The sequence below is a fragment of the Halichoerus grypus genome, chromosome 1 (genome assembly GCF_964656455.1).
Source record: "Halichoerus grypus chromosome 1, mHalGry1.hap1.1, whole genome shotgun sequence".
Classification (NCBI taxonomy): Eukaryota; Metazoa; Chordata; class Mammalia; order Carnivora; family Phocidae; genus Halichoerus; species Halichoerus grypus.
In genome coordinates this window covers 2,311,364-2,334,466 of record NC_135712.1, presented here as the reverse complement: position 1 = coordinate 2,334,466, position 23,103 = coordinate 2,311,364, and the positions used below count along the sequence as shown (strand labels likewise).

The 23,103-nt window shown below is 59.8% G+C and overlaps 2 protein-coding genes across 5 annotated transcripts in view; both read left to right on the top strand.

Annotated features, from left to right (window-relative positions):
- The window catches only part of TRAPPC10 (trafficking protein particle complex subunit 10), an 88,445-nt gene extending 81,812 nt beyond the window's left edge, over positions 1–6,633 (top strand). For all 3 annotated transcript variants that reach the window (XM_036098980.2, XM_078068201.1, XM_078068189.1), the window contains 3 exons: positions 247–424; positions 2,782–2,976; positions 3,295–6,633. In XM_036098980.2, coding sequence (XP_035954873.1) covers positions 247–424; positions 2,782–2,976; positions 3,295–3,533 — 612 coding nt within the window. In that variant the 3' untranslated portion in view covers positions 3,534–6,633. The remainder of the gene's footprint in view (positions 1–246; positions 425–2,781; positions 2,977–3,294) is intronic.
- A 773-nt stretch (positions 6,634–7,406) lies between these two features.
- PWP2 (PWP2 small subunit processome component) lies at positions 7,407–22,869 on the top strand. Of its 2 annotated transcripts, XM_036098975.2 has the most exons (21): positions 7,407–7,464; positions 8,765–8,877; positions 10,136–10,230; positions 10,500–10,599; positions 11,480–11,623; positions 12,459–12,594; positions 12,873–13,093; positions 13,421–13,564; positions 13,756–13,826; positions 14,164–14,300; positions 14,765–14,913; positions 15,068–15,215; positions 15,440–15,590; positions 16,338–16,518; positions 17,566–17,713; positions 18,150–18,258; positions 19,641–19,706; positions 20,560–20,778; positions 20,931–21,081; positions 21,229–21,303; positions 22,294–22,869. In XM_036098975.2, exons 1-21 carry the CDS (start codon positions 7,447–7,449, stop codon positions 22,463–22,465), a joined length of 2,748 nt encoding a protein of 915 aa, XP_035954868.2. In that variant the 5' UTR covers positions 7,407–7,446; the 3' UTR covers positions 22,466–22,869. The 2 variants fall into 2 exon arrangements, 1 of the variants encoding a protein (XP_035954868.2); XR_013446121.1 differs by lacking the exon at positions 22,294–22,869 and having other exon boundaries at positions 20,560–20,750.
- Positions 22,870–23,103: the final 234 nt, after the last annotated feature.

Below are 23,103 nucleotides of genomic sequence, written 5' to 3'. Positions count from 1 at the left end.
GCATAGAGAAAGAGAGCAAATGAAGCAAAACGTTGATAATCCTGAGTCTGGGTGACAGGCGTGCGGAGGGCGAGGGCCTGTCCTTGCTGTTGTGCATGCTTGGAAAGGGTCGGCACCCAGCAGCTCTTGAGGCTGGTGCGGCCCCTCTGTCCCCCTCTCATGTCTGTGGGCAGCACCCCCGGGCCTAGAGTAGCGCCTCTTCCCGTTGTGTACACACTTGTGCTTGTCTCTCCCTTTCCTGCGCAGACGTTATATAATGTGAGAGCTGAGATCCTGCCCCCTTCGGGAGCGGAGCACTGTCGGACAGGCTCGCTCTGCTCCCTGGAGGTGTCCATCACGCGGCTCTCGGGCCTCTTGGAGGTGGACAAGGACGAGGCACTGACGGAATCCGACGGGTATTTTTCGACCAAGCTTATGTATGAAGGTAGGTCTGGAGACACCTCACTGCTGGGCTGCTCCAGTGTGTGAAGGGATTGCACCCTCTCTTCCACAGAGTGTAGTGTTCCTTGTCTGAAGAGAGAATGTTCTAGAATCAAAAAAGCTCATTTGCATGTTTTATTACGTGGCGTGGTCCTAGGCTGGTAGGATGTTGGACTTGGTTCCCAGGGAGATTCTCAAGCAGTCATTGGGCCAGTGCTGAGAACACGGTGGCTCCTGGAGCTACCCATTCCCTCTCTGCCTGTGATTTGGGGTCTTCCAACACCACGGGAGCAAGGTCCCAACTCTGTCACCCCGCGGTCCATGTGTCCTCGAGTCCGGGCCCTTTTCCCTCTGGCCTCCTTTCATCCCCCCCACCTGACACTGGCCCCCCACCTGGGCTTCCCCGCCGCCCACCACTCCCAGACACCCATCACCGTCCACCTCCTCCAGGGCCTGGGCTGCTTCGGGAGCAGCTCTCAGTTTGGGGTGTCAGGACCGTTTATGCTCTAAGAAATGGTTGAGGAGCCAAAGATTTCTTTCTTTAGTTACTTAAAAATCACAGTAAACGCATTTCATGACCTCATGCTTGACAAAGAACGGTTTTCCAAAACAAAACAAGACAAAAAATAGAAGAATGACATGAATTTGCATTCTTTCAACTCTCCCTAACATCGGGCTTCCCGGAAGGGAGCTGACTTGTCCTCCCTGCTGCGCTCTCAGTGCTGACGTGTGGGACTCTGGCTGAAGGGCGCGAGGACGCGCCAGGGTCGCATAGATCCGTAGTTGGTGAAGGGAGGTAGATTTTAACAGCCTTCCGATAACTGTGGCTGTTCTTCTTTGGCTTTTCACCAGAACTTGACAAGTGGTACTTTTTTCCAGGCCAGTTACAGAATGGAATCTGAATCATGTGAATGAACTTTTCATACTCCGTATCCTCAAATCCTCAGATCTGTCTTGTAGTTTGAGAGGCCCCTTTACCCAGGCATCATCTCGCGGTGCCATGCCTCGGTCACTTGGGAAGCGTGGCTCCTGAGGTGTGCAGATCGCACACATGGGGACGCCTTTCACTGGACAGTATCACAGGCTGGCATCCGTTTCCGGCCCACACGGAGCTCACCGGGGTAGCGCGAGTCCTGGGACACTGCCGGGTCACAGTGGCAAAGACCGGTTTTCCGAGATTCTCTCTCTTAATCAGTTTCAGATTGTATCATTGGCAACGTCCTTGAAGTGACAGGCTCACGCCCTTCATTTTCGAGACATCTGCCCAGTGCCCCAGACCAGAGAGCACCATTGGTGCAGTCCCAGGGAGCTCGGGGCCCGGGGGCCCTCTAACGGTGTGCAGCTTCTCGGGAGTCTGTAATCTTTCAGAGTTAAAGTTAAAAAAGATCTTTCCTTAAGGATTGGATTTAATAAAATTAATTTTGACTACTTCACGAAGGACATCCTTAAGTAAAACTGGCAATTTCTGTCCTCCAGTGTGTGGTGGTGAGGAAGCCACTGACTCTCCGTGCATGTGGGGCCTCGGTTCATGCGCAGGCCTCCGGGCCTGGCCACCGGTGCGCATGGCAGCCCGGGGAGAAGGGCGGGCGTGTGACCTCCTGGTGCCCCAGGGACCACCCTCTGAGAACTGCTCCGGCGTCTCCCTCCCAGATGCCGCTTCAGCCTCTGCATGTCCTTTGGTACCGCTTGTCCCCAGAGGCTCCCCCGTCCCCTCTGTAGGAAGCCATCCCTCTGTGACCCCTTCTTCACTCAGTGGAGCTCCTGGGCCCTGCTCAGTGTCCCCTTGACAGAGCTGCTGTCACCTCTTTGCAGGGCCATCGGCTTGTGGAGGGTAAGGCTCCTTTAGATTACACTGAATTACATCACAGTTGTGTTGTAATCATTGGTGCTCGTAACTGCCATATGTTAAGAATGTCCGCTGTGCTGGTAGAAGGGCTTTCCGTACATCTCTTTCCGTCCCATCGAGAGGCTCGTCTGAGCGGCAGAGTTGGGGTTGGGACCCCCCAGTCTGACGCCACCACTTACTAGGGGGACCGCCACCCTGTTCCGCCCCCATTCCAAATTTCACAGCCAGAGCCCCCATACTCTGGAAGCCTGACACAAAGGTTTTGAGTACAATTGAATCCCTGTTGATTTATTAACTTGAGGAGAAAAAAGTGATTTTCCCTATGCCTGTCAGATGCACCGTGTCATTAAACCATTCTGCTTCCTGTTGAGCTCAGTTACAAGACCGTGAGTGCGGTATAGAGTGTATCCGGTTTCGGGTTTGCCCGCTGGCGTGCGGGACTCTCGATGACTCTTACTTTGCTGTGAACACCGAATGCCCTTCCCGGGGTAAAGCAGTGCTCTCCTCTGTTCCAGTGGTCGACAACAGCAGCAACTGGGCAGTGTGTGGGAAGAGCTCTGGTGTCCTCTCCATGCCTGTGGTCGCCCAGGCCACTCACCGGGTCCACATGGAGGTGATGCCCCTCTTCGCGGGCTACCTCCCCCTTCCCGACGTCAGGCTGTTTAAATACCTCCCCCATCACTCTGCACACTCCTCACAACTGGATGCTGGTAAGGACTCTGGGAGATGCAGGGTGCACTCACGGTTGCAGGGAGCGAGCGCTCCATGCGGGGAGGTGGTAACGCCGCCTCGTAGGGGCCGGGCTTGCTGATCGGCGGCGTGCGTTTGGTGCTGGTGGGGTTGCGAGTTGTCGGCACCCGCTCCGAAGCCTCCACGGGTCCTCTGAGGGCCCGTGCGCTAGGTTCTCCTTAAAGGGGCCACCTCACTCATTCTCGTGCTCTGAAGGTCGCTCCGGCGGCTCGCTGCCCCCTGGGATAGGTAACAGGTCCGAGTCGGTGGGCGTGTCTCACTCCCTGTACGCTTTGCAGATAGCTGGATAGAGAACGACGGCCTGTCGGTGGACAAGCACGTGGACGAGCAGCTGGACGGCAGCAGCAGCAAGAGCAGGGGCAGCGTGCACTCGGCCTCCAGCAGCGAGCCCAAAGGCCTGCCCATGCCGCGGCTGCAGGTGCTGCCGCCCGGCCAGGTCTTCAACTCCAGCACGGGCATGCAGGTCCTGGTCATCCCCAGCAAAGATGACCATGTCCTTGAAGTCAGCGTCACATGACCGTGCCTCGGGTCAGCACATGCCCTAGGCCGGGTGGGAACACACTTGAAGGGATCCTGGCGTCATTGCTCTCTCCATTGCAACATTCTAGCGCTAACCAGACTTTCGGTGATTCTGCCTGCCCACAGAAACATTGGGGAATTTCAGCGTGTGGCCGGTCGGCTGAGTTACAGCGTTTTTTTTTGTGTTGTCCATGGTGTAAGATGACTTGTTACTCTCATCTCCCCATCCCTGTGTTTGTGCTGGTGTCCTCCGGTGTCCGCCCAGAGCCCCACTCCCTTCCATCGCCCCTTCCCTGCTCCCGGAAGATCCGCACTGTGCCCCCTCACCTGGCCGCCTCCCCGTCTGCTGGTTCCGTATGGAGTCCGTGTGCCTTCCAGGGAGACACACGGCAGACCCTGCCGTCTTAGTCATCACACGTGTGTGCCTTCCTGCTCACACAGCTGCCCTCTAGATTCTTGACCAGGTGGATTTGTGAGCCTCTTGGGGGATAAAACACCATTTTTTACCTGAGAGTAGTAGTGCTTTTCTAGACTAACACCCTGTTAGGGCAGCTCAGTGAGGCGGAGGGCTGGGTGGGGAGGGAACAGAACCCTTTCTGTGCCTTGGGGTGTCACACTGGGTGGACCTGGAGCCTCCATTAGCTGGAGCCATCTTAAAGGTACTTTGGGAAGATTAGACCAGGGCCTAAGGGACAACTTGGCTTTGAAATAGTTTAGGAACAAATCTTTCTGGAACCCCTGTTCCCCATGATGTTGACTGAATGTCAATATGCACTTGAAATTAAATATGTATTTATTTTAATTATCATTATATATGTGGGGGTTGATATGTTGTTTTCTTCTCACCTTTAAAGTCTTGACATGTCATTGTCACTGTATAATCAATATGTTTCTTCTGCACCTTAAGTCCTAGAGATTAAGAGGCTCCATTTCAGGGGAGACTGGTGGGGGCCCCTCTCCGTGTGCTTCTAGTTTGGTTGTGGGAAGGACGAAAGTCTTGGAATATTCTCTGCTGGTCCACTAAAATTGCAGTCATACCATACCAATGGATTAATTTGCTTTCGGTTGTAAATTTAATTGTACATATGGTTGATTTATTATTTTTAAAAGTACAGACTAACTGATGTAATGTTTATGTATAAGTTGCACCAAAAATCAAGGACAAAATAAATGTGTGTTTGTTTTTACTGGTGTGAGAGTCACAGCTTGTACATAAGTGTTGGGTGTATGCCGCCTTTTCCAGCTCTCCAGAGCAATGTATTTTTGTACATAAGAAATAGAGAACTCTTACTTCCCTGGGAAAGTGTGGTTGGAATCGAGCTGACTGGACTGATGCAAGCGAGTGTAGTCAGGTCCAGCAGAGGGTGCGGCCTCATGGGAATACCCTCAAGCACGTGAGCCCCAGAGGAAAGGAGCCTTTGCAGCGCCGCCGGTCCTGCTGGTCACCTGTGGGAGAGAGGCTGGTGCGGCGGCGTGGCGGGGAGCAGGGGCCAAGGGGCAGCTCGGAGAAACGAGAGCAGAGCAGTTGTGTCCACGCTTCTCTGTGTTGTCTTTTCACTCACCCAAAAAATAAGGTGGTGTCATTCTCCCCACCCTGCCCCATGTCTTTATCATTTACAGAAATTGGAAATGTGTAAAGAAGATCAATACTGGTGTGTTTAATTAAACTTTTCAGAAAATGATCTTCCTTAGGTGCACTTTAAAACTAATAAGTTTATTAGTCAACTAGTTAGGCAAATTAGAACTTCAGAATCTAATGATAGATAGTTTCGGGTTTCTAAAATAAGTTTTGTCTTATTGTAAAAATTGGTGATTGCCCTACAGATCTGCCAAGCCCTGTGAATGAAGAGATCTTTGAGATTTGATTCTGTCGGAAAAGCCTCACACTGTGTATAATGTGGCTTTTCCCTCTCACCCTCTGGAAGGGGGTGGGGGTGTGATTCGATGGTTACCTTACCTCTGTTTGATTTTTTGTTTCTGGGTTCTAATCCCAGGATGAAATTCTCTAGTTACATAATATACTTAGAGGGAAAAAATGGAGAAAATCCAAAATGTTCATGGTGGTTTCTTACTGTTTTCAATTTGTATGAAATCAAATTTATTGCAGGTTTGGTCCCCCCCTCCAATTACCCAAAAGATCTTTTGCAATCTAAGTTACATGGGTGCCTCTATTTTTATTTTGTTTTGTTCTACACAAAGGAAAAATGTCACCTAAAACTTCATCTTTTTTTTTTTTTTAAAGCAGTACTTGGATTTTTGTTGTCTAAAATAAAGTAAGGCTTATGTGTTTGAGACAAGCTGGTTTTGTTAATAAAGATGTAGCCCCTGTTAAATAATTGTGAAGCTGGATATAGAATGTGCATCTAAAAAGCAGAATATGCAACCGTTTTACACATATTGTGGAACATGTAAATACTAGCAAATGGAAAAGGAAGTAAGTTATAATTTTGGTGAATTTCATGGGGTTTCCTGTGACTGGAAAAATTATAACTTCTGATTCTAATGTGGAAATTGTTGTATTAATCTGAAAATGACTTTTACCTACAGTCCGTTGTCAGCACAGCCGGTCGTGGGTTGGATTCCTGTCCTAGTAAGTCTTGGTTGATATCCCGTAGTTAGCAGAGACAATACACACAGGCTTCTATTCAGTTTTTCTTTAGTGTTTAAAATAAGATTGAGTTATAAAATCAAATCAAAGAAACACTCCAGATGTGTACATAAAATGAAAAGTTATACTACTTTTTAAAGAACAAACTACGCTGATCTCAATGTTTTGCTGTCAACTGTGATCTTTAAAATAAATCCGTGATTTTGGAATTTGATTTTTCATGAAAGTGCCCCTTTCTCTAAATTTATTCATCATATATGTCAGGCTACAAGACCCGAGAGTATCATTAATACAATTTGCTGGGATTCTGTGACTGGAAAAGGTGGCAAGTTGGTGACTTTGACACTGCAGGTATTAATTCCATTTTCATGGTTTACTATGAGAGTCATTTTTCACATTATTCTGTAATATATTGTTAGACTAAAACCATTGTATTAAGACTTTAAAATGTAAGCATTATAATTCTGAAAATACACATTTTAAGAAGAAACTTTGCTGTTTTGAATTTCATTCTTTTGCTGAGGAGCTTGAAAGTTGAGTGTGTAAAGTTAAAGAATTTTCTTGTCTTCTCTCCCTAATCCTTGCTCCTGACCGATAGCACAGATTATTTACTTTGTGGGGAGCATTAGGGATTTTTTTCATAATTCATCACCCAGTAGCCCACAGGAACAAAGACATTTGTCTTCAGGGCTTGGGGTATTTTTTTGCAGACATAGCTTGACAAATTAACTGTGTTTGTGACGTTTGGTAGCATCTCTAATACAATTTCTTCAGCTTCTTCGGCGTTTTTGGTTTTACCCGCTCCCCCCCGCCCCGTTCATAATGCAGAGCTATTAAGTGAAGGCGAAGCCCGAGTGTCTCACCTACTCAGGGCGTGAACCTTCTGAGCGGCGGCGGCGGCGGCGGGAGCCCCGGCCTTGCTGGGTCAGGCAGGTGGGCGGCCCCGGGTATGGCTCCGCCTCCGGACGCGGTGGGGGCGAGGCCCGCGGTCTAGGATCCGCCTCAGGGCGCGGTAGGGGGCGGGGTCTAAGGGCTGGGCTCCGCCTCAGGGCGCGGTGGGGGCGAGGCCCATGGTCTGGGCTCCGCCCCAGGGAGGGGTCGTAGGCGTGGCCTGGGTTCTGGGCTCCGCCTCGGGGTGCAGTGGGGGCGGGGTCTGCAGGCTGGGCTCCGCCTCGGGCGGCACTGCCCCTCCGGGTCTCCTGGGGGCGCTGTGGTGCGCGGTGGCCGCCAGTCCCGGAAGTGCGTCCTTGGGGCTGACGGCGGGGCGCGGCGGCTGCGCGGTGGCACACGTGCGGCGGCCGCGATGAAGTTCGCGTACCGGGTGAGCCCGTGCGGGGTCGGTGGGTCCGCGGCGCAGGGTCTGGGGAGCGGAGGCGGGTCGGAGAGCGGGGCTTGGCCGCGCGCGCGCCGGGCCGCACTGTCCGCCTGGAACCCGCGCGGCTGGCCTCGGGGCCGAGCGCGGCGATCCCCGGACGGGAAGGAGAGGGTCCCGGGCCTCAGGCGTCAGGTGTGGGCGGGAGAGAACGGAGCCCCGGCGGGGTGACCAGCGGCGGGCCCGCGCGGGCTTCAAGGCCCGGTTCCCGGCTCCATGCCGGGGAGCCTGCCTTCATCTTCCTCTGCGGGCAGGTCCCTCGGCCGCCCGCTGCGCGGGGACGCTGGAGGTTGACGCCGCGTCCCTGTCCCTGCTGTCTCCGGCTCGGTCTGGCGCTGGCCACAGTGCGGGCCTTCTTCAGCGCCACCCGCACTTCCCCCGAGACCCAAACCTGGAGCCGCGGGGTGGCGGCCCTCCGCCCTCCCGTATCCGGCTCCTCTCCATTCCGGGGGCCACCTGCCTGTTCGGGACGCCGTCACCTAGCTCGCTCCCTGCTTCCCCTGTTGTCCCCACGGTCATTAACATGGTCTGAAAACACGGGAATCGATCACAGCAGGCCTCTGCTTACAGCCTTGTCAGCTGGCCAGGCTTCTCCCCGTGCCCTCCTGCAGCTCCAGACGCTGGCCTGCCCCCTCCTTCGTCTAGGGTCCGGTCTGGGCGGCCCTCCAGGGGTCTGTCCCTGACCCACCTCCGAACCAGCTCCCTTCTCATGCAGTCTTCCAAGCACTGCGCACACTCTGTAATTAGCTCTTCCCTGCCCTGCCTGCCCTGTGTAGAATAGGAGGGCATCGAGGGCACAGACCCTGGGCACAGTGACATTTCCAGTGCACCCTTCAGTCTGATGACTGAACGAACCGATGAGTTCATGGATTGGACTCCGGCAGGTTACTTTGTTGGGGAAGCGTTGAGCCCAACATGCTGGGGGAGTGCTGTTCTTTGCTCCAGGTTTTCTTCCTCTGCAACGTGGGTCCCCTTCTGTGTATGGAAGCCCCCCAGATGCTCACAGTGGCCCTCACCCTCTTTGGGGGCTTGGAGCCCCTGGGGATTGGGCTCACTTACCCTTCTCTCTCACTCCAGCCTGGGCTGCATAGGTGGCCAGAAATGTCCCAGGAGGGACCCCAGGAATGGCCAGGGGCCTGAGAGGAGGGGCCTCCGTGCCGTCTCCTGGACCAGAGGCCTCACTTAGCCTTTCCTGGAGTTGAGACATTTTGGGCTTTCATTGTATTAAGATGGATTATTTCCTTTTCAGTTTTCAAATTTGCTGGGGACAGTCTACCGGTGTGGAAATTTGAATTTTACGTGCGATGGAAATTCAGTGATCAGTCCTGTGGGAAATAGAGTCACTGTATTTGACCTTAAAAAGTAAGTGTGTTGAGACGACTAACAGCAGTGTGTTACAGTCGCTGTTACTGTTACAGCGTGCGGGCAAACGCTGACCTGTCTCCCTCCTCTTCCCCTTCCTAGTGCCCCCCTCCACCTCCCCGTTACTTAGAGCAGCCGGGTCAGTAGTGGCACTGGTTTGCTCTAGTCCCTTGGCTAAGCCCTGGGGTCTCGGTCACCTAGGTACTGGGTCTGGAGGCTGCCCTGGACCCCCGCTGGGCCACCGCGGTGCTCAGTGCAGCCCAGTTCTGCTTGCCGGTCTCGCTCTCCTCCCGGACGAGCCTGTGGCTCTGTTCCTTCCTCCTCAAGGGGCAGGACTCCTGAACGGTTGTCACCCCTTCCCAGAGTCACGTGGCCAGGGTGAGAACCTCCTGTCGCCGTGGCTGCCTGGATTTGCGTCCTGCTCTGCAGGTTCTGCCTCCGCGTCTGTACAGTGGGACGATGGGCCCCATCCTGTCCGGGGCTTACTTCCTGAAGCTCCCGAGAGCAGTGCCTGGGCGGGGTACCCTGGGCCAGCAGGCGAGATTGTCACGGGCCTGGAGTAAGGACCACACGCTCGGTGAGGGAGAACTAGGAAGTAAAGTAATAAGGAACAAAGTCAGAACCCGAGCCAACGGTTGCTTGTTTTTCATATTACTTATTTTCCCATTTTTGCACATTTTCCCATCTTGTAAGGACAGTTTTACGGGGTTGTGCAGTTCTTATGGTTAATTCCTTCTGTTGAACATTTAGCTCGTTTTCAGCGGGGACTTCGTAACATTTGTGGAATCCTCTTGGGACGCACTTCTACAACAAAATGGACAACCAAAGCCCCCGCCTTTTATTTACTTTTTTGTGTGAGAGAGCGTGTGTGCACATGCGTGTGGGTGGGGGCAGAGGGAGAAGGAGAGAGAACCTCAAGCAGACTCCTCACTGAGCACGGAGCCTGACCCAGGGCTCCATCCCATGACCCGGAGTTCACAACTTGAGCCAAAATCAAAAGTCGGACACTCAACCGACTGAGCCACCAGACGCCGCAAACCAAAGCCCATTTTTAAGGTTTTGAATATGCTTTGCCAAATTTTCTCCAGGAACCTGGTCTTATTTCCTCTTCTCCAGCAGGGAGCTGGGGACGAGCTGTGTGCTCTGGCCCTGGAGCTGGCCAGGGACAGAAGGGGGGTAAGGGGTGGGTGGCCCGAGGCCGCCCCTTCCTCGTCTTATGACTGCGACCAGCTACACAGCTGTGGTTTTTGTCTTTTAGCAACAAATCCAACACTCTGCCCTTGGCTACTCGGTACAACATCAGGTGTGTAGGGCTGTCCCCAGACGGCCGCCTGGCCATCATCGTCGATGAAGGTAGGCACCCTCGACCAGGAGGCTGCAGTGCAGACAGTTGGGGGGACCGGCAGGGCAGGGGTCATGGTGACTCAAGGCCAACACCAAGTCCCTCTGGGGATCTAGGCCCCCCAGTCCTCTCCCCCAGTTGCTTCCTTGCCTGGGACCCTAGTGGGCTTTGGGGTGAGGGCATGTGTGGCGGATGTGGACGTGCCCGGCTGTGATGCCGGGCTGGGCCGTGGCCGTCCTGTCTGGGGCGACTACACATTGGCCTCTCTCCCTCACTGCAGGGGGGGACGCACTGCTGGTCAGCTTGGTGTGCAGGTCCGTGCTTCACCACTTCCACTTCAAGGGCTCGGTGCACAGTGTCTCCTTCTCTCCTGATGGCAGGTAGGGGCCTGGAGCTTGGGGCAGGGTGCTGTCCGAGCCCAGGCTCCACGATGGGCGCAGCAGGGCTCGGGGGCTCTTCCGAGCGGAGGTGTCGGCGACGGAGTTTGTGCTCATGCCCTCTCTGGGCTGGGGACAGTCTGTCGGTGTGGACTCTGGGCTCCTGCAGGCCCACGTGGCCGCAGCCTCTGCTCTCCTCCGCTGGGGCTGGTGCTCCCGTCTTGAGTGGGAGCTTCTAAAGGTTCTCGACCAAAACCGCTTCCAGAACAGTCAGGGTCTTCAGAGGGTCTTGTGGCCTCCAGACAGCAGAGCCACAAAGGCGCCCCTGGCTCTGAGTGGCACTGACCCCCAGCTTCGAGGTCCACAGTGAGGAGAATGTGTGCAGACGGGGTCCTGACCAGACCCAGCCTTGCTCCGGGTTCAAGGGCCCCAGGAGAGAGGGGGGCTCGTTCCCGGGTTGCTCATACCCAGGCTGACCTGGATGTGCCGTGGAGGGGGCGGCTCTGGGTTTCAGCTGTGAGCCCCCATCCCACGTCCAGCCTCAGAAACCCCGTAGAAAGCAGTGGCCATCCTCTGCGCCCGTTGTGTGGAACCCGTGTTGTCCTTCCAGCTCCCCCAGGGCTGTCCCAAGTGGGGCCTGGCCTTGACGTCTGTCCCCCAAGCTGGCGGGAGTGTCGGGGGCGTCTGAGCTCCATGGCAGTGGGGCGGCTGGGTTCAGGGTCCCTGCAGGAGAAGACGGGGGTCGGGGGCTATGGAGAGGCTGGCCCCCACGTTCGCCTCTCATAGGAAGCTGCTTACGGCAGGGGCGCTGTCCTCAGAGGCTCTGAGCTGGTCTTGGGACTGCGCGGGTGTTAGATCCTGATGGCCCCCGTTTCTGCGGCAGGAAGTTCGTCGTCACAAAAGGCAACATCGCTCAGATGTACCATGCCCCTGGGAGGAAGCGGGAATTCAACGCGTTTGTCCTGGACAAAACCTACTTTGGGCCGTACGATGAGACCACGTGCATCGACTGGACAGACGACTCCAGGTAAGGCCCGGGGGCGGGGCCGGGGGGGAACCCCTGTAACCAGCCTCTTGTTGGATGGGGAGCCTTGGAAATTCTTGTCGAATCCCAAAGTTGCCTTTTGTAGTGGTTTCTCTTGAGCGTCCTGTGGGGCTGGAGGCCATTTGGGCTCCTGGTTGTGAGTTGGGCCTGCACCAGCCTGGCATCTGTCGTGGGAAACCAGAGCGCAGGGTCGGGAGCTTGACGAGGGTGCTAGAATCCATTCCGCCAAATGTCCGGAGCAGCTGTGTCCGTGGGAGGGTTGGGGGGGGGGGCTTCTCCCAGCAGGGGGGCCGGCCCCGTCCTCTTACGGCTGCACCCCTCACCGCCCTGAAAGGCTGCTGGCTCGTGCTCAGCTGCCCGCAGTCTGCGCAGGGAGAGGTGGGGGCTGGTGGTCGGTGCGGGTTTGTACGGCGGACCACCCCGGGGGCGGGGGTGGGGTGCCCTGCCACCAAGCCTTCCCGCCTCTTCAGCGAGGCGCCGCCTATTCCTGCGTCTGGCCGTGTTTGTGCCGTAAGCAGGGTTCCCTCAGGTTGGGGTCACAGGGAATCGGGGAGGCGTGAGGAGCAGGGCTCCCCATGTGGCACTGATGGGCTTGGCGGTCGGCTCTCAGTGCTCCCCTGGGCTGCCGTCCCGTGAGGGACTGCTTTGTGAGGAGGGGTAGTGACTCATTCCCTGAGCAACACGGATGGATGCAGCCGACGCTCGGCGGGAGATGCAGGCCCGGCAGACCCGGCTGGTCCAACCCTGGGCGACTCCCGTGTGCTTGGCTGGCACTCCACCGTGAGCCCTGAGGACGCTCCCTGTCTTCTCTGTCCAGGTGCTTTGCGGTCGGGAGCAAAGACATGTCCACGTGGGTGTTTGGAGCTGAGCGCTGGGACAACCTCATCTACTACGCGCTGGGGGGACACAAGGACGTGATCGTGGCCTGCTTCTTCGAATCCAGCAGCCTAGACGTATGTCCCTGTGTCTGGAGCGTCTCGCTTGCCCGGTGGCATCCCAGATCGCAGCCACGCGCCAGGCCTCCCCTTGTAGACACAGGCACCCTCCCAAGTTACCTGGGGGTGTTTAGGAAGCAGTGGCACCTGTGGCTGTCCCTTGGGCATCGCCTCTGCCAGCGCTCGGGGCAGGCTGTGGTGGGACGGGGGAAGCTAAGACCGTGGGTCCGCCGCGTGGCTGGTGGGGGCTGGTGTCAGGGTGACCCGCCCCCAGTCTCAGACACTTCCTTTTACAGCTGTACACGCTCAGCCAGGACGGAGCCCTGTGCGTGTGGCAGTGTGACACCCCCCCCGAGGGCCTGCGGCTGAAGGCCCCCACGGGCTGGAAGGCGGAGCTGCTGCAGGGGGCAGAGGAGGAGGATGAAGAGGAGGAGGAGGAGGAGACCACCGTCCGGGGGAAAGCCACGCCGGCTGCCGAGGAGCAGCAGGGAAAAGTGAAATACTCTCGGCTGGCGAAGTAGGTGTCCCCCTGGGGGGTGGCGGGGGCCTCGCACCCTCGAGGCTAGCGTGACGCGGAGGCGCAGAGAGCAGGCCCGTCCTGGGGGGCAGGCTGGGAGACTGCCTCGCGTCCCAGGTGCAGGGTCAGGGAGGCCCGGGGTGGGGCGAGGGGGGAGTCCTCGGGCGAGAGGGAATGAGAGGCCAGGGCAGCAGGGCCGCGGGTCCTGTGTAGAGCCGGGGCCCGTGGCCTATGGCCTGGGGGTCCCGGGGGGGCTGGGTGCAGGCTGAGATCAGCCTGGCTGTCTGGCGCTCTGTCCACAGCTCCTCTGATTTCCCACCTGCTTAGGTACTTTTTCAATAAAGAGGGAGATTTTAACAACCTGACAGCCGCGGCGTTTCACAAGAAGACCCACCTCTTGGTCACTGGCTTTGCCTCTGGGATCTTCCACCTTCACGAGCTCCCCGAGTTCAACCTCATCCACTCCCTGAGGTGAGCGCCCCACCCGGTGCCGGGGGGGCCCGCGTGTGCTCGCTGACCCCACAGGCCGATGGCGGGCGGTGTTGGGCTGCGCCGTGTGTGTCCCGCTGCGGGGTGAGGGCCGTGGAACGGCCAGGCGGGCGGAGGACACGGGCTCGCGGTGCCGCCTGCCCGCCTTTCAGACGGCGTGCTCTCCCGCTCAGCGTCTCTGACCAGAGGATCGCTTCCATCGCTGTCAACGGCTCTGGAGACTGGATCGCTTTTGGCTGCTCAGGTTCGTCTCAGCGCGGGGTCGTACGAGAACGAGAATAGAGCTGCTCTCCGACCGCTGACCGTGGCCCCCCCTCGCCCGCCAGCTCCCGGGAGAAGCCCCTCCCACGGCCCGGTGCGAGCAAGCACAGTGGGTCCTGTGGGAGGGAGCCGTGGGCGCGCAGAACCGGCGCTCCTCTGAGGGGCGACCGCCTTGTAGCCTGAGCCACCGGCAGGTGCCTGCGGGACTGTGACTCGGGAGGTCGGAGTCTGCGGGGTGCCCGCTCTCAGGGTGGTGGGGGCGCTGGCCTTGCGGGGTCTGAGGCCAGGGTGCTGGTGCCCATGACCCGTGTGCCCTGCAGGCCTGGGCCAGCTGCTGGTGTGGGAGTGGCAGAGTGAGTCCTACGTGCTCAAGCAGCAGGGCCATTTCCACAGCATGGCGTCCCTGGCCTACTCCCCCGACGGGCAGTACATCGTCACCGGCAGTGATGACGGCAAGGTGGGGCTCGGCGGGCGGCAAGGGCTGGGGCCTGGGCTGGGGGGGGCGTGGCGTGTCGTCCTGCTGCGCCCCAGGGAGGGAGAGCCAGGCCCCGACTCCGGGGTTCAGCCTGGGGCCCACGGGCTCGCCTGCTGCGTCCGGGCTCGTGAGAAGATGTTCACAGACTACCTGGAGCTGGGTGGGGAGGGCGGGCCGTCGGTTTCTCTGTTCCCGGCTCGGCCTGCACGCATGCAGCCGCTCGGCTGTGGGTTGGTGCGTGGGGGCAGCCGTGTGCTGTGGGCGCGTGTTTGCTGTGCCTTGCGGTATCCCGGCTGGCGAGGGGCTGGCGGGGCCGTGGGGCTGAGGGGCAGGTGCGTGCACGTCTGGGGGGGGCCCTGGTTGGGGCGACCCGTGTGTGCACGCGCGTGTGTGCGCGCCTTCCTGAGCTGTGGCCAGCCCCGCTCCTCACGCCCTTCCCGCTGCAGGTCAAGGTGTGGAACACCCTCAGCGGGTTCTGCTTCGTCACGTTCACGGAGCACTCGAGTGGGGTCACCGGCGTGACCTTCACGGCCACTGGCTATGTCATTGTGAGCTCTTCCATGGACGGGACTGTGCGTGCCTTTGACCTTCACAGGTGACCTTCCTGCTCAGTCCTCTGGGTGGGCCGTGATAGTGGGGCTGAGGGGTCGTGGGCTTGCCAGGAAGCACGTGGTATAGACAGGCTCAGGGCAAGCCCGAGCCCTCGGGGCTTTGTGAGCTGTGCCAGCCAGACTGTTGTCTTCGGGCAGGTACCGGAACTTCCGCACCTTCACGTCCCCGCGGCCCACCCAGTTCTCCTGCGTGGCTGTGGATTGCAGCGGGGAGGTCGTTTCTGCCGGCGCCCAGGACTCCTTCGAGGTCTTCATCTGGTCCATGCAGACAGGCAGGCTCCTGGACGTAAGGGCTGCGTGTTGGGGGCTGGGGGGGCACAGCCCCACGTGGGAGGGCACCTTTGCGGACCTGAGGGGCCGAGCAGCAGCGTGTTGTGGCTGCAGCTCCTCCCCTCCTGCGCTGACAGTGAGACCCCTGTCAGCCCGCCCATTCCGCAGCCTCGGTGTGCGGGCCTGGTACGCGCATGGTCCCTGAGGCTGTTTCTTCCCACCCCTCTCTGGGCGCCCTAGGTCCTGTCTGGTCACGAGGGCCCCGTCAGCAGCCTGTGCTTTAACCCCGTGAGGTCGGTTCTGGCCAGTGCGTCCTGGGACAGGACCGTGCGCCTGTGGGACATGGCGGACAGCTGGAGGACGACGGAGACGCTGGGCCTAAGCTCGGACGGTGGGTGCACGGGGGACGCGGGTACAAAGTGTCACCCGGGGAGGGAGCCTCATCCACCCGCCTTGGTGGCCCTGTTCTGTCACCCGGCGTCAGGCTCCTCTCTAGGAGAGCGAGCCGGGCGCTCCATCCTGAGCCGCCGTCCCTGAGGAGCAGCCGGTGCTCTGTCAGGCAGAGCCTTGGGGAGGATCCCGAGGCGACTGTAGGCGCAGGAGGCCACCTGGGGTCCCAGCATCTGTGTGTGTGGGTGAAGCCGTCTTGCCCCACACGCCTCACGGGTGCATCGTGGGCCCCTGGGGTCCGCGGGCCTCCACGGTGTCGCTGCTTGTCCGCCCCCCCCGGCTCTGGGACGTGCTTTTACAGCCGGTGGACAGCCTGGGTCTCTGCGGGGCCTCCAGCTAGTCTGTCTCTGGTCTGTCCTGCAGCTCTGTCAGAAGCACCTCTCGTGATCTCCGGGTGCCTCTCCCCTGCCCGGCCTTGTCTCTCGCCCATGCCCTCCCAGCAGGCTGGCCTTGTGCCTGTCCCGGGACCCCACCCGGACCCTCTTGCCCCCGCCCCCCCGAGGTGGCTGGGGCCTGGGGGTGGAGCTTCTCTGGGGAGAGCTGGGGGCCCCCACCCGTCGGGCGCTGACTCGGGGTGCTGGGGCCTGCCTGGCTTTTCTGGCTTGAGGTTGGGTGAGGGCATGGGGGGCGCGGCCGCCTGCTGGGGCCTCGGCTCTTCCTCTGGCCCTGATGACGCGTCTCTTTTCAGCTCTGGCCGTGACCTTTCGCCCTGACGGTGCGGAGCTGGCTGTGGCCACCCTGAACTCCCAGATCACCTTCTGGGACCCTGAGAACGCCGTGCAGACGGGCTCCATCGAGGGCAGGCATGACCTCAAGACGGGCAGGAAGGAGCTGGATAAGGTCACCGCCAAGCACTCAGCCAAGGGGAAGTGAGTGCGTCGGCGAGCGGGTGCGGTGGGTCCTGCCCCGAAGCCTGGGGGCCTGTGCGGTCACCGGGCTCTTCCCCCGGGGGGGGGGCACGGAGCCTGCGTCGGGGTGTGATTAGTCGGCCTCTGTGTCCTCACGCCGCTTGGGCTTCGGGAGCGGGTAGGGACCAGCGTCTGTGAGCGCATCTGTCCTCACGTCTTTCGGGGTGTGTGTGTCTTGGAAGTTCCAGGGTTCGCTTCTGTGAGGAACTGGAGCGTTTTTCAAAGTGGCTGCGCCACCCACAGGGCCGCTTCCCCACACACCAGCAACACCCGTTCCTGCGTGGCGTTTAAACGACAGCCCTTCGGGGCCGCGTGTGGGGTGCTGTGTGCGCGAGGTTCTGCCTCGGTTCCTGAAGGCTGGCGCCGTCCAGCGTCTTCTCGTTCGCACGCAGGGTCTGGAGAAGGCCCGTCCGGGGCATCTGCTCCCGGAATTGGCTTGTCTTCACTGCGGCGTCGTGAGAGTTCATGTATTTGAGATGGGCGAGGCTCGACGGATCTGGGGCTGGAAATCCCTCTTTCTGCCCTGAGGGCTCCTTTCATTGTTGACGGGGTCTTTGGAGCATGGACGTGTTCAGATTTGACGAAGTCTTGTTTGGTTTCCTTCTGCTGTTGGTGCTCTCTGTTGTCGCACGTGACGCTGTCACACATGCCCTGAGCAGCCGGGCCGGTGTGTGCCCAGCTTCTGCTCGCGGGGGGCCGAGCCGGCACCCCTGCCAGGGGCCACTGTGCGCGTGGCAGGCGAGGTGGCCTCCTTGTCCTTCTGGCTTCGACAAGGAAACCCTGCCCCTTGAGCCACGTGGGCCTCCCGTGAAAGGGTCGTGTCTCTGGGGAGGTCCCTCCTGGGGGTGGTGTGGCCGCGGAGCAGAGCAGGTGACGGCGTCTTGTGAGGCCCGGGCCGGAGCCCTGCCGAGGATGCTGGGGGTGCTGTTTGCCCTCTGGGGCTCGGGGGGAGCACCGCACGTCGGGGGGCTCTGGGTGGTGACTACCCTCGTGTCCTCTCTGCTTCAGGGCCTTCACCACTCTGTGCTACTCTGCGGACGGCCAGAGCGTCCTGGCGGGAGGGATGTCCAAGTTCGTGTGCATCTATCACGTCAAGGAGCAGATCCTCAGGAAGAAGTTTGAGATCTCCTGTAACCTCTCTCTGGACGCCATGGAGGTGAGGGAGCACGCAGGTCTGCCGGGCCTGGCCCTGCCCTCCACGCACCCCAGCCCCGCTGCAGGGCGAGGCCCGCCCCCTCCTGAGTGACTCCGGGGGCACGCATGCTCGCCGCTTCCTGAGGACGGGCAGGCTAAGCGAGCAGACGCCCCCGGGTATGCCGGCCCCGCAGAGGCTCACGAGGGCCCTTGTCAGGGCTGCGTCAGAGTCCGAGCCCCGTGGAGGCGGCAGCGGGGCCCGAGCCCCCTTGTAGCAGGCTCTGAGGGCAGGTTCCTTCTCACACGGGGTGAGGACGGGCTTGTCGCTGTCTCGGGATCCGCGTGTCCCGTGGGTGTTTCTCCTCTGGTGTTTGTGGCACGTGAGCCAGGCAGGGGCTGGGGGCCGGGCTCATGCCCTCCACCTGATGGGCGAGACACCTGGGATTTTGTCCTTCTAGGAGTTTTTGAACCGAAGGAAAATGACGGAGTTTGGCAACCTGGCGCTAATCGATCAAGATGCTGGGGTGGAGGACGGAGTTGTGATACCACTGCCAGGTGTAAAGAAAGGTGAGCGGAGGGCCCCTCGTGTCCCCCAAAGCCCCAGCCGCAGCAGGCTGCCCTGCCCACCACCCACTTTTCCTGGGTGACAGCGGCTTTGCTCTCCTACTGGGGCCACGGTGATTGTGTCCGGGAGCTCTTGTCCCACACGGGTGGCCTGCGGCCCCCTTGCCTGTCTGGGCCTGTGGCTTTGCTCTCTGGCTGCCGCCCAACCCTGTGCCTCGCGCTCGCCCCCACGTGGGCCACAAGGAGGGCTCCAGGGTCAGGGGGCTGGCAGTCGAGGAGACCCAAGTGGGGCACACCCCTCACGGGGACAGGGCAAGAAACGGGGGGCCCTTAGGCCCTGGTAGACCATCAGGAGGGGACATCCGCCAGCTAGAAAGTCGGTGTGCGGGCCCTGGACACGCAGCTGCCTTGCCCCGTCCACTTCCCCTGCTGCCGGCCTCCCCACCCCCCCACGGTGCTGGCCTCCCTGCTGGTGCCGGCCTGGGCCAGCTCATTCCAGCCCTGGCTCATGCCACTCCGAGTGCCCAGGAGCCCAGCCTGCATGTGGGGGAGCGGGGGCACCTCAGCGACCAGCTGGGTGATGGGGGGAGGACTGCACCATCGATGCGGGCCTGGAGCAGCCCCTGCTTGTGCCACACGTGTTCTCGGGCATCTCTTAATGAAAACAGGTCCCTAACTCCTCAGTGATGTGCAGAGGTGGTTCTCAGCCTGTCTGGAGACATTTTGATGGTCACAGTTTGAGCAGAGCAGGTGCTGTGGGCATTGAGTGTGGGGAGACCAGGGGGTCTGCTGGACCCATGAGGACGCAGCCCCAAAGTGTTGGTCATCCTGAGGTCGAGAGCTCCCAGCAGAGTATTTCTGAGGAGATAGGTGGTCTTCAGAGAGGAGCCCGACTTTTCTCAGATGATTTGCGTGTCATTGAATTTTATACTACAGGAACATATCATCCTTTAAGCAGCAGATATGAAAATAAATTTGCAGAAAGGATTCACATGATGCCCAGTGAGGATGAGCTTCCACTGCACAGAGCTGCCTTGTGCAGTTGCGTGATTTGTGCACTGCACAAAGTGCTGGGCAAAATGGGCTGGTGGGGATTGGAGCCACCCTGCCTCACAGCCCTGGGGCTGGGCTGAGGCCTTTGCCAGATGTCTGCTGGCCAAGCTGAGTGGACGCTCCTGGGAGCGGGGGCTCCAAGGGCTCGTCTGTGAAGGCCTGCGGTGCCCAGGAAACAGCTGCTGGGGCCCTGGGCCAGGACTCATCTGCTGCATGTGCAGACAGAGTGGGAAGGCTGGGGGCAGGGCCGCTGCTCTTGACGGGACCAGAGCAGCAGGGGGGCCCTCCCCTTGTCCGGTGAGTGGTAAGGGAGGTGCCGCCCTGTTTTCCAGGTGACATGAGCTCTCGGCACTTCAAGCCTGAAATCAGGGTGACGTCGCTTCGCTTCTCTCCCACCGGTGAGCCCCGAGCAGCAGGTTGTTGGTGTTGGGAAGGGTGGGGGTCAGTCCTGCTGGGCTTCCGGGCCCAGGGTGCACACCGTGGGCCTGTCACCTCTGCTCTCAGGGACAAGGTTGGGCACAGCTTCTGGCTGGCCCTGGGCCCTGCTGTTCTTCAGAGGACACTGAAGGGGGTGGCCTCAGACCCGCTGGGCGTTGAAGCGGGGAGGCGGGCACCCGCCCTGAGCACCACTCAGGTGTGTAGTCGTCGGAGGGGCCGCGGGGGAGGGTCTGTGCCCATGGGGCCTGGGACCATTAGGTAAATGCGGTCCCGCGGGGCGAGCAGGACAGAGGCTGGTGGCGGGCTTGTCTGCGGGGTGATGGCTGGCCCTCCCCCGCATCGAGCGAGTGACGGGAGCAGCAGGCCGCAGTGTCTGGCCGTGTGCCGCTGTGCGAGCCGGGCTGCAGACCGTGGCCGGGGACGACTCCGGCAGCCCCTCGTTCGGGCGCCTGGGATTTCCGGACCGCCGTGCTCGTTGTGCGTCTTCCCTGGGCCCCGCGGTGCCGCTGCAGCGTCTCGGCAGAGGCCGCGTGGCCCGCAGAGACGAGTGTGCGCCCTCACGGAGGAGCTGGCCGGGGCTGGTGCAGGCAGACGGCGTGGAGCGTGCACGGGCGTGTCTGCTCCCCCCAGCGACCCGGCGCCCCTCCCAGAGGAGCCGGCGGCTGGGGCGGGAGTGGGAGGAAGGCATCCCCGTGCACCTTTCCTGCTATCGCGCTTGGGGTCACGAGGACATACCCGCTACCTGTTCTTTAAAAAAGTGGGGAAAAGTGAAAACCGGTGTTTAGGAAGGCCCTCGACGGCTTGGTTTCCCAGGGCGCTGCTGGGCGGCCACCACCACCGAGGGGCTCCTCGTCTACTCCCTGGACGCCCAGATGCTGTTTGACCCATTTGAATTGGACACCGGCGTCACCCCCGTGCGGATTCGGGCGGCCGTGCGCCAGCAGGACTACACCAGGGCCATCCTCCTGGCCTTCCGGCTCAACGAGAGGAAGCTGCTGCAAGAGGTGCTAGAGTCGGTGCCCTGGGACGAGGGTGAGCGCCGGGACGGGGCCCAGGAGGGGCCGTGAGCACCCGCGTCTGTGCCTGGCGGGTAGGCTCTCGGGTCCCTGCAGAGCCGTCCTCCCCTTTTCTCCTGACGGCAGAGTTCTCTGCAAAGTGAGCCCAGTTTTCTCCTTTTCCCACAGTCGAAGTTGTCAGCTCCTCGCTTCCTGAGTTGTACGTGGAGAAAGCGCTGGAGTTCTTAGCTTCATCCTTTGAAGTGTCTCGCCACCTGGAATTCTACCTCATATGGACTCAGAAATTGCTCCTGGTGCACGGGCAGAAGCTGAAGTCCAGGTAAGATGCGCTTCCCCGCGCGGTCGGCTGTGAGTCCTGCCCCTCGGCTGGGCTGTGTAGGTCAGAGGGGGGGCTGTGTGCACGCCCACGAGAGGGGCCGCGCGGCGTTTGGCTGAGGCCGTGCACTGAGGCAGGTCTCCTTTGCAGAGTGGGGAAGGTGCTGCCGGCCGTTCAGTTCCTTCAGAAGAGCATCCAGCGGCACTTGGACGACGTCTCCAAGCTGTACGTGTTGCCGGCATGGTTGGCGGGCAGGGCGGGGGTGGCCCCATCCCCAGCTGGTTCCACATGGGGGGCTGCCCCACGGTGGGACTCGAGGTGGGCCAGCTTCAGGCGTGGCCGGGAGTTGAAAAGAGAGCGCTGTCCCAGTGAAAGCAGTGGGCACAGAGAGCCTGGGGTGTCCGGGGCTGTCTTCGGCGCCCGTGGCCAGGTGTCCCCACTCCATCTCCAGAGGCGTGTTCCCTGCCCTTGCGGGTGTCTGCCCAGTGTCCGTAGGCAGAGGCCTGTTCTGTCTTTGACGACTTTCTCAGTCTTTAGGAGCCTAGAACAAGGCCTTCCTCCTGGAGGCTTTTCTTCTGAGAGTCCTGACCACCCGCTGGGACGCCGTGGGGGCGTGGGGGGCCTGCGTCAGTTCTGCCATGTGCCCGGGAGGGCCTGCTCTTTGTTGAGGCCTCCGTGAGTCTGCAGAGCTCAGTCTGAGAGACCGAGTGCCTCCCGTGAGACCGGTTCCTTGTAACTTGGCATTCCTGTCAATGCGTCGTTCCCGGGACTCCTGCGCGTAGTGATTTGCTGCTGATGCATAGGGCGCAGCTAGCTGTTATGTATTAATCCGGGAGCGGGGGGGCTCTAGTTATGTTGCCAAACCTGGATTTTGTTGAGGTTTCCTGCAGGGACGATGGTTTCCTCGTTAGTCCTTTACCTTTAGCTCGTTCTTACCGGCTGGTTTCCTACGGGAAACGAGGGTGTGATTTTTCTCTTTACTTTGTTCACGTGGGGAATGAACTGAGCCCAGGTGTCCCTCTCTGCTCATGGCCGTGAAGCTGTGCAGCAGCCTCTTCCTCGGGCTCTGGTGGGACTGGGGAGGCCGCGTGGGTCGCCGTGGCCAGTCGCTCTCGGGGTCACAGAGAAGGTGCTTGGGCGCCAGGTGAGCCAGAGTCTTGATAGGAGAGAAAAGCTGTCGCTTTTCCTGACGGGACTCCTGTGCACTTTGAACAGGTGTGACTGGAACCGCTATAACATCCAGTACGCTCTGGCCGTGTCCAAGCAGCGGGGCCTGAAACGCCCCTCAGAACCGCTGGGAAGCGACGAGGAAGCAGACGCGTCCGATGACGACTCTCTGCACCTGCTCGGCACGGGACAGGGGGACGGGGATGGGCAGCTGGTGTAGGGCCGGCCACGTTCCCAACCCTGCTTGTTTCGGTTAAGACCCCCAAAGAGACGGAGCCCCGTGGCCTGGGCCCGGGAAGCGAGTGGGAGGGCGGTGCAGAGACAGCGACTTCCTGTAGGCGCCAAACACGGCTGCAGCACTGGGGCTGGCCGCCCGCTCCCGGGCCAGCACCGGCTTGGCACTCGGCCCGGCACTCGGCCCGGGGCCTGCGTGGTGTGGGCCGAATGAACGCTGCTCTTCTACTGTTGGAAACGCCTCTCTGGAGAGGTGAATGGGGTCGTTTTTATAGACTGGAACTTTGTGTGACCGATATTTATATTTTTAATACAGTTTTGATGGTAGATTTAGAGATGAAAAAATGAGGTTTTCTACGATAAAAGTATGGATTAAATCTGAACTCTGAATTGAAAGTGTTTATACTGTATCCTGGGTCATGCAGAGGGATTGGGGCCACCTGCCTGTTGGCCTCTCTGTGCTGGGGGGATGAGTGAGCAGGGCTGCTGGAGTGCTCACCACGCCCCAGCCCGCACGGACCCCAGCCCTGGCCGCCTGCCCCCGGAGTCTCTGTGCACTCTGACCTTGGAGGGGGACGCCTGGGGATCCCTGGGGCTGGGACTGGATGGTGCTCTCGGGGAGCT

Coding starts and splice junctions, on each gene's coding strand:
- PWP2 (XM_036098975.2), top strand. Junction 10,600..11,479: donor TCCTTCTCTCCTGATGGCAG/GTAGGGGCCTGG, acceptor TTTCTGCGGCAG/GAAGTTCGTCGTCACAAAAG. Junction 12,595..12,872: donor TCGAATCCAGCAGCCTAGAC/GTATGTCCCTGT, acceptor TTCCTTTTACAG/CTGTACACGCTCAGCCAGGA.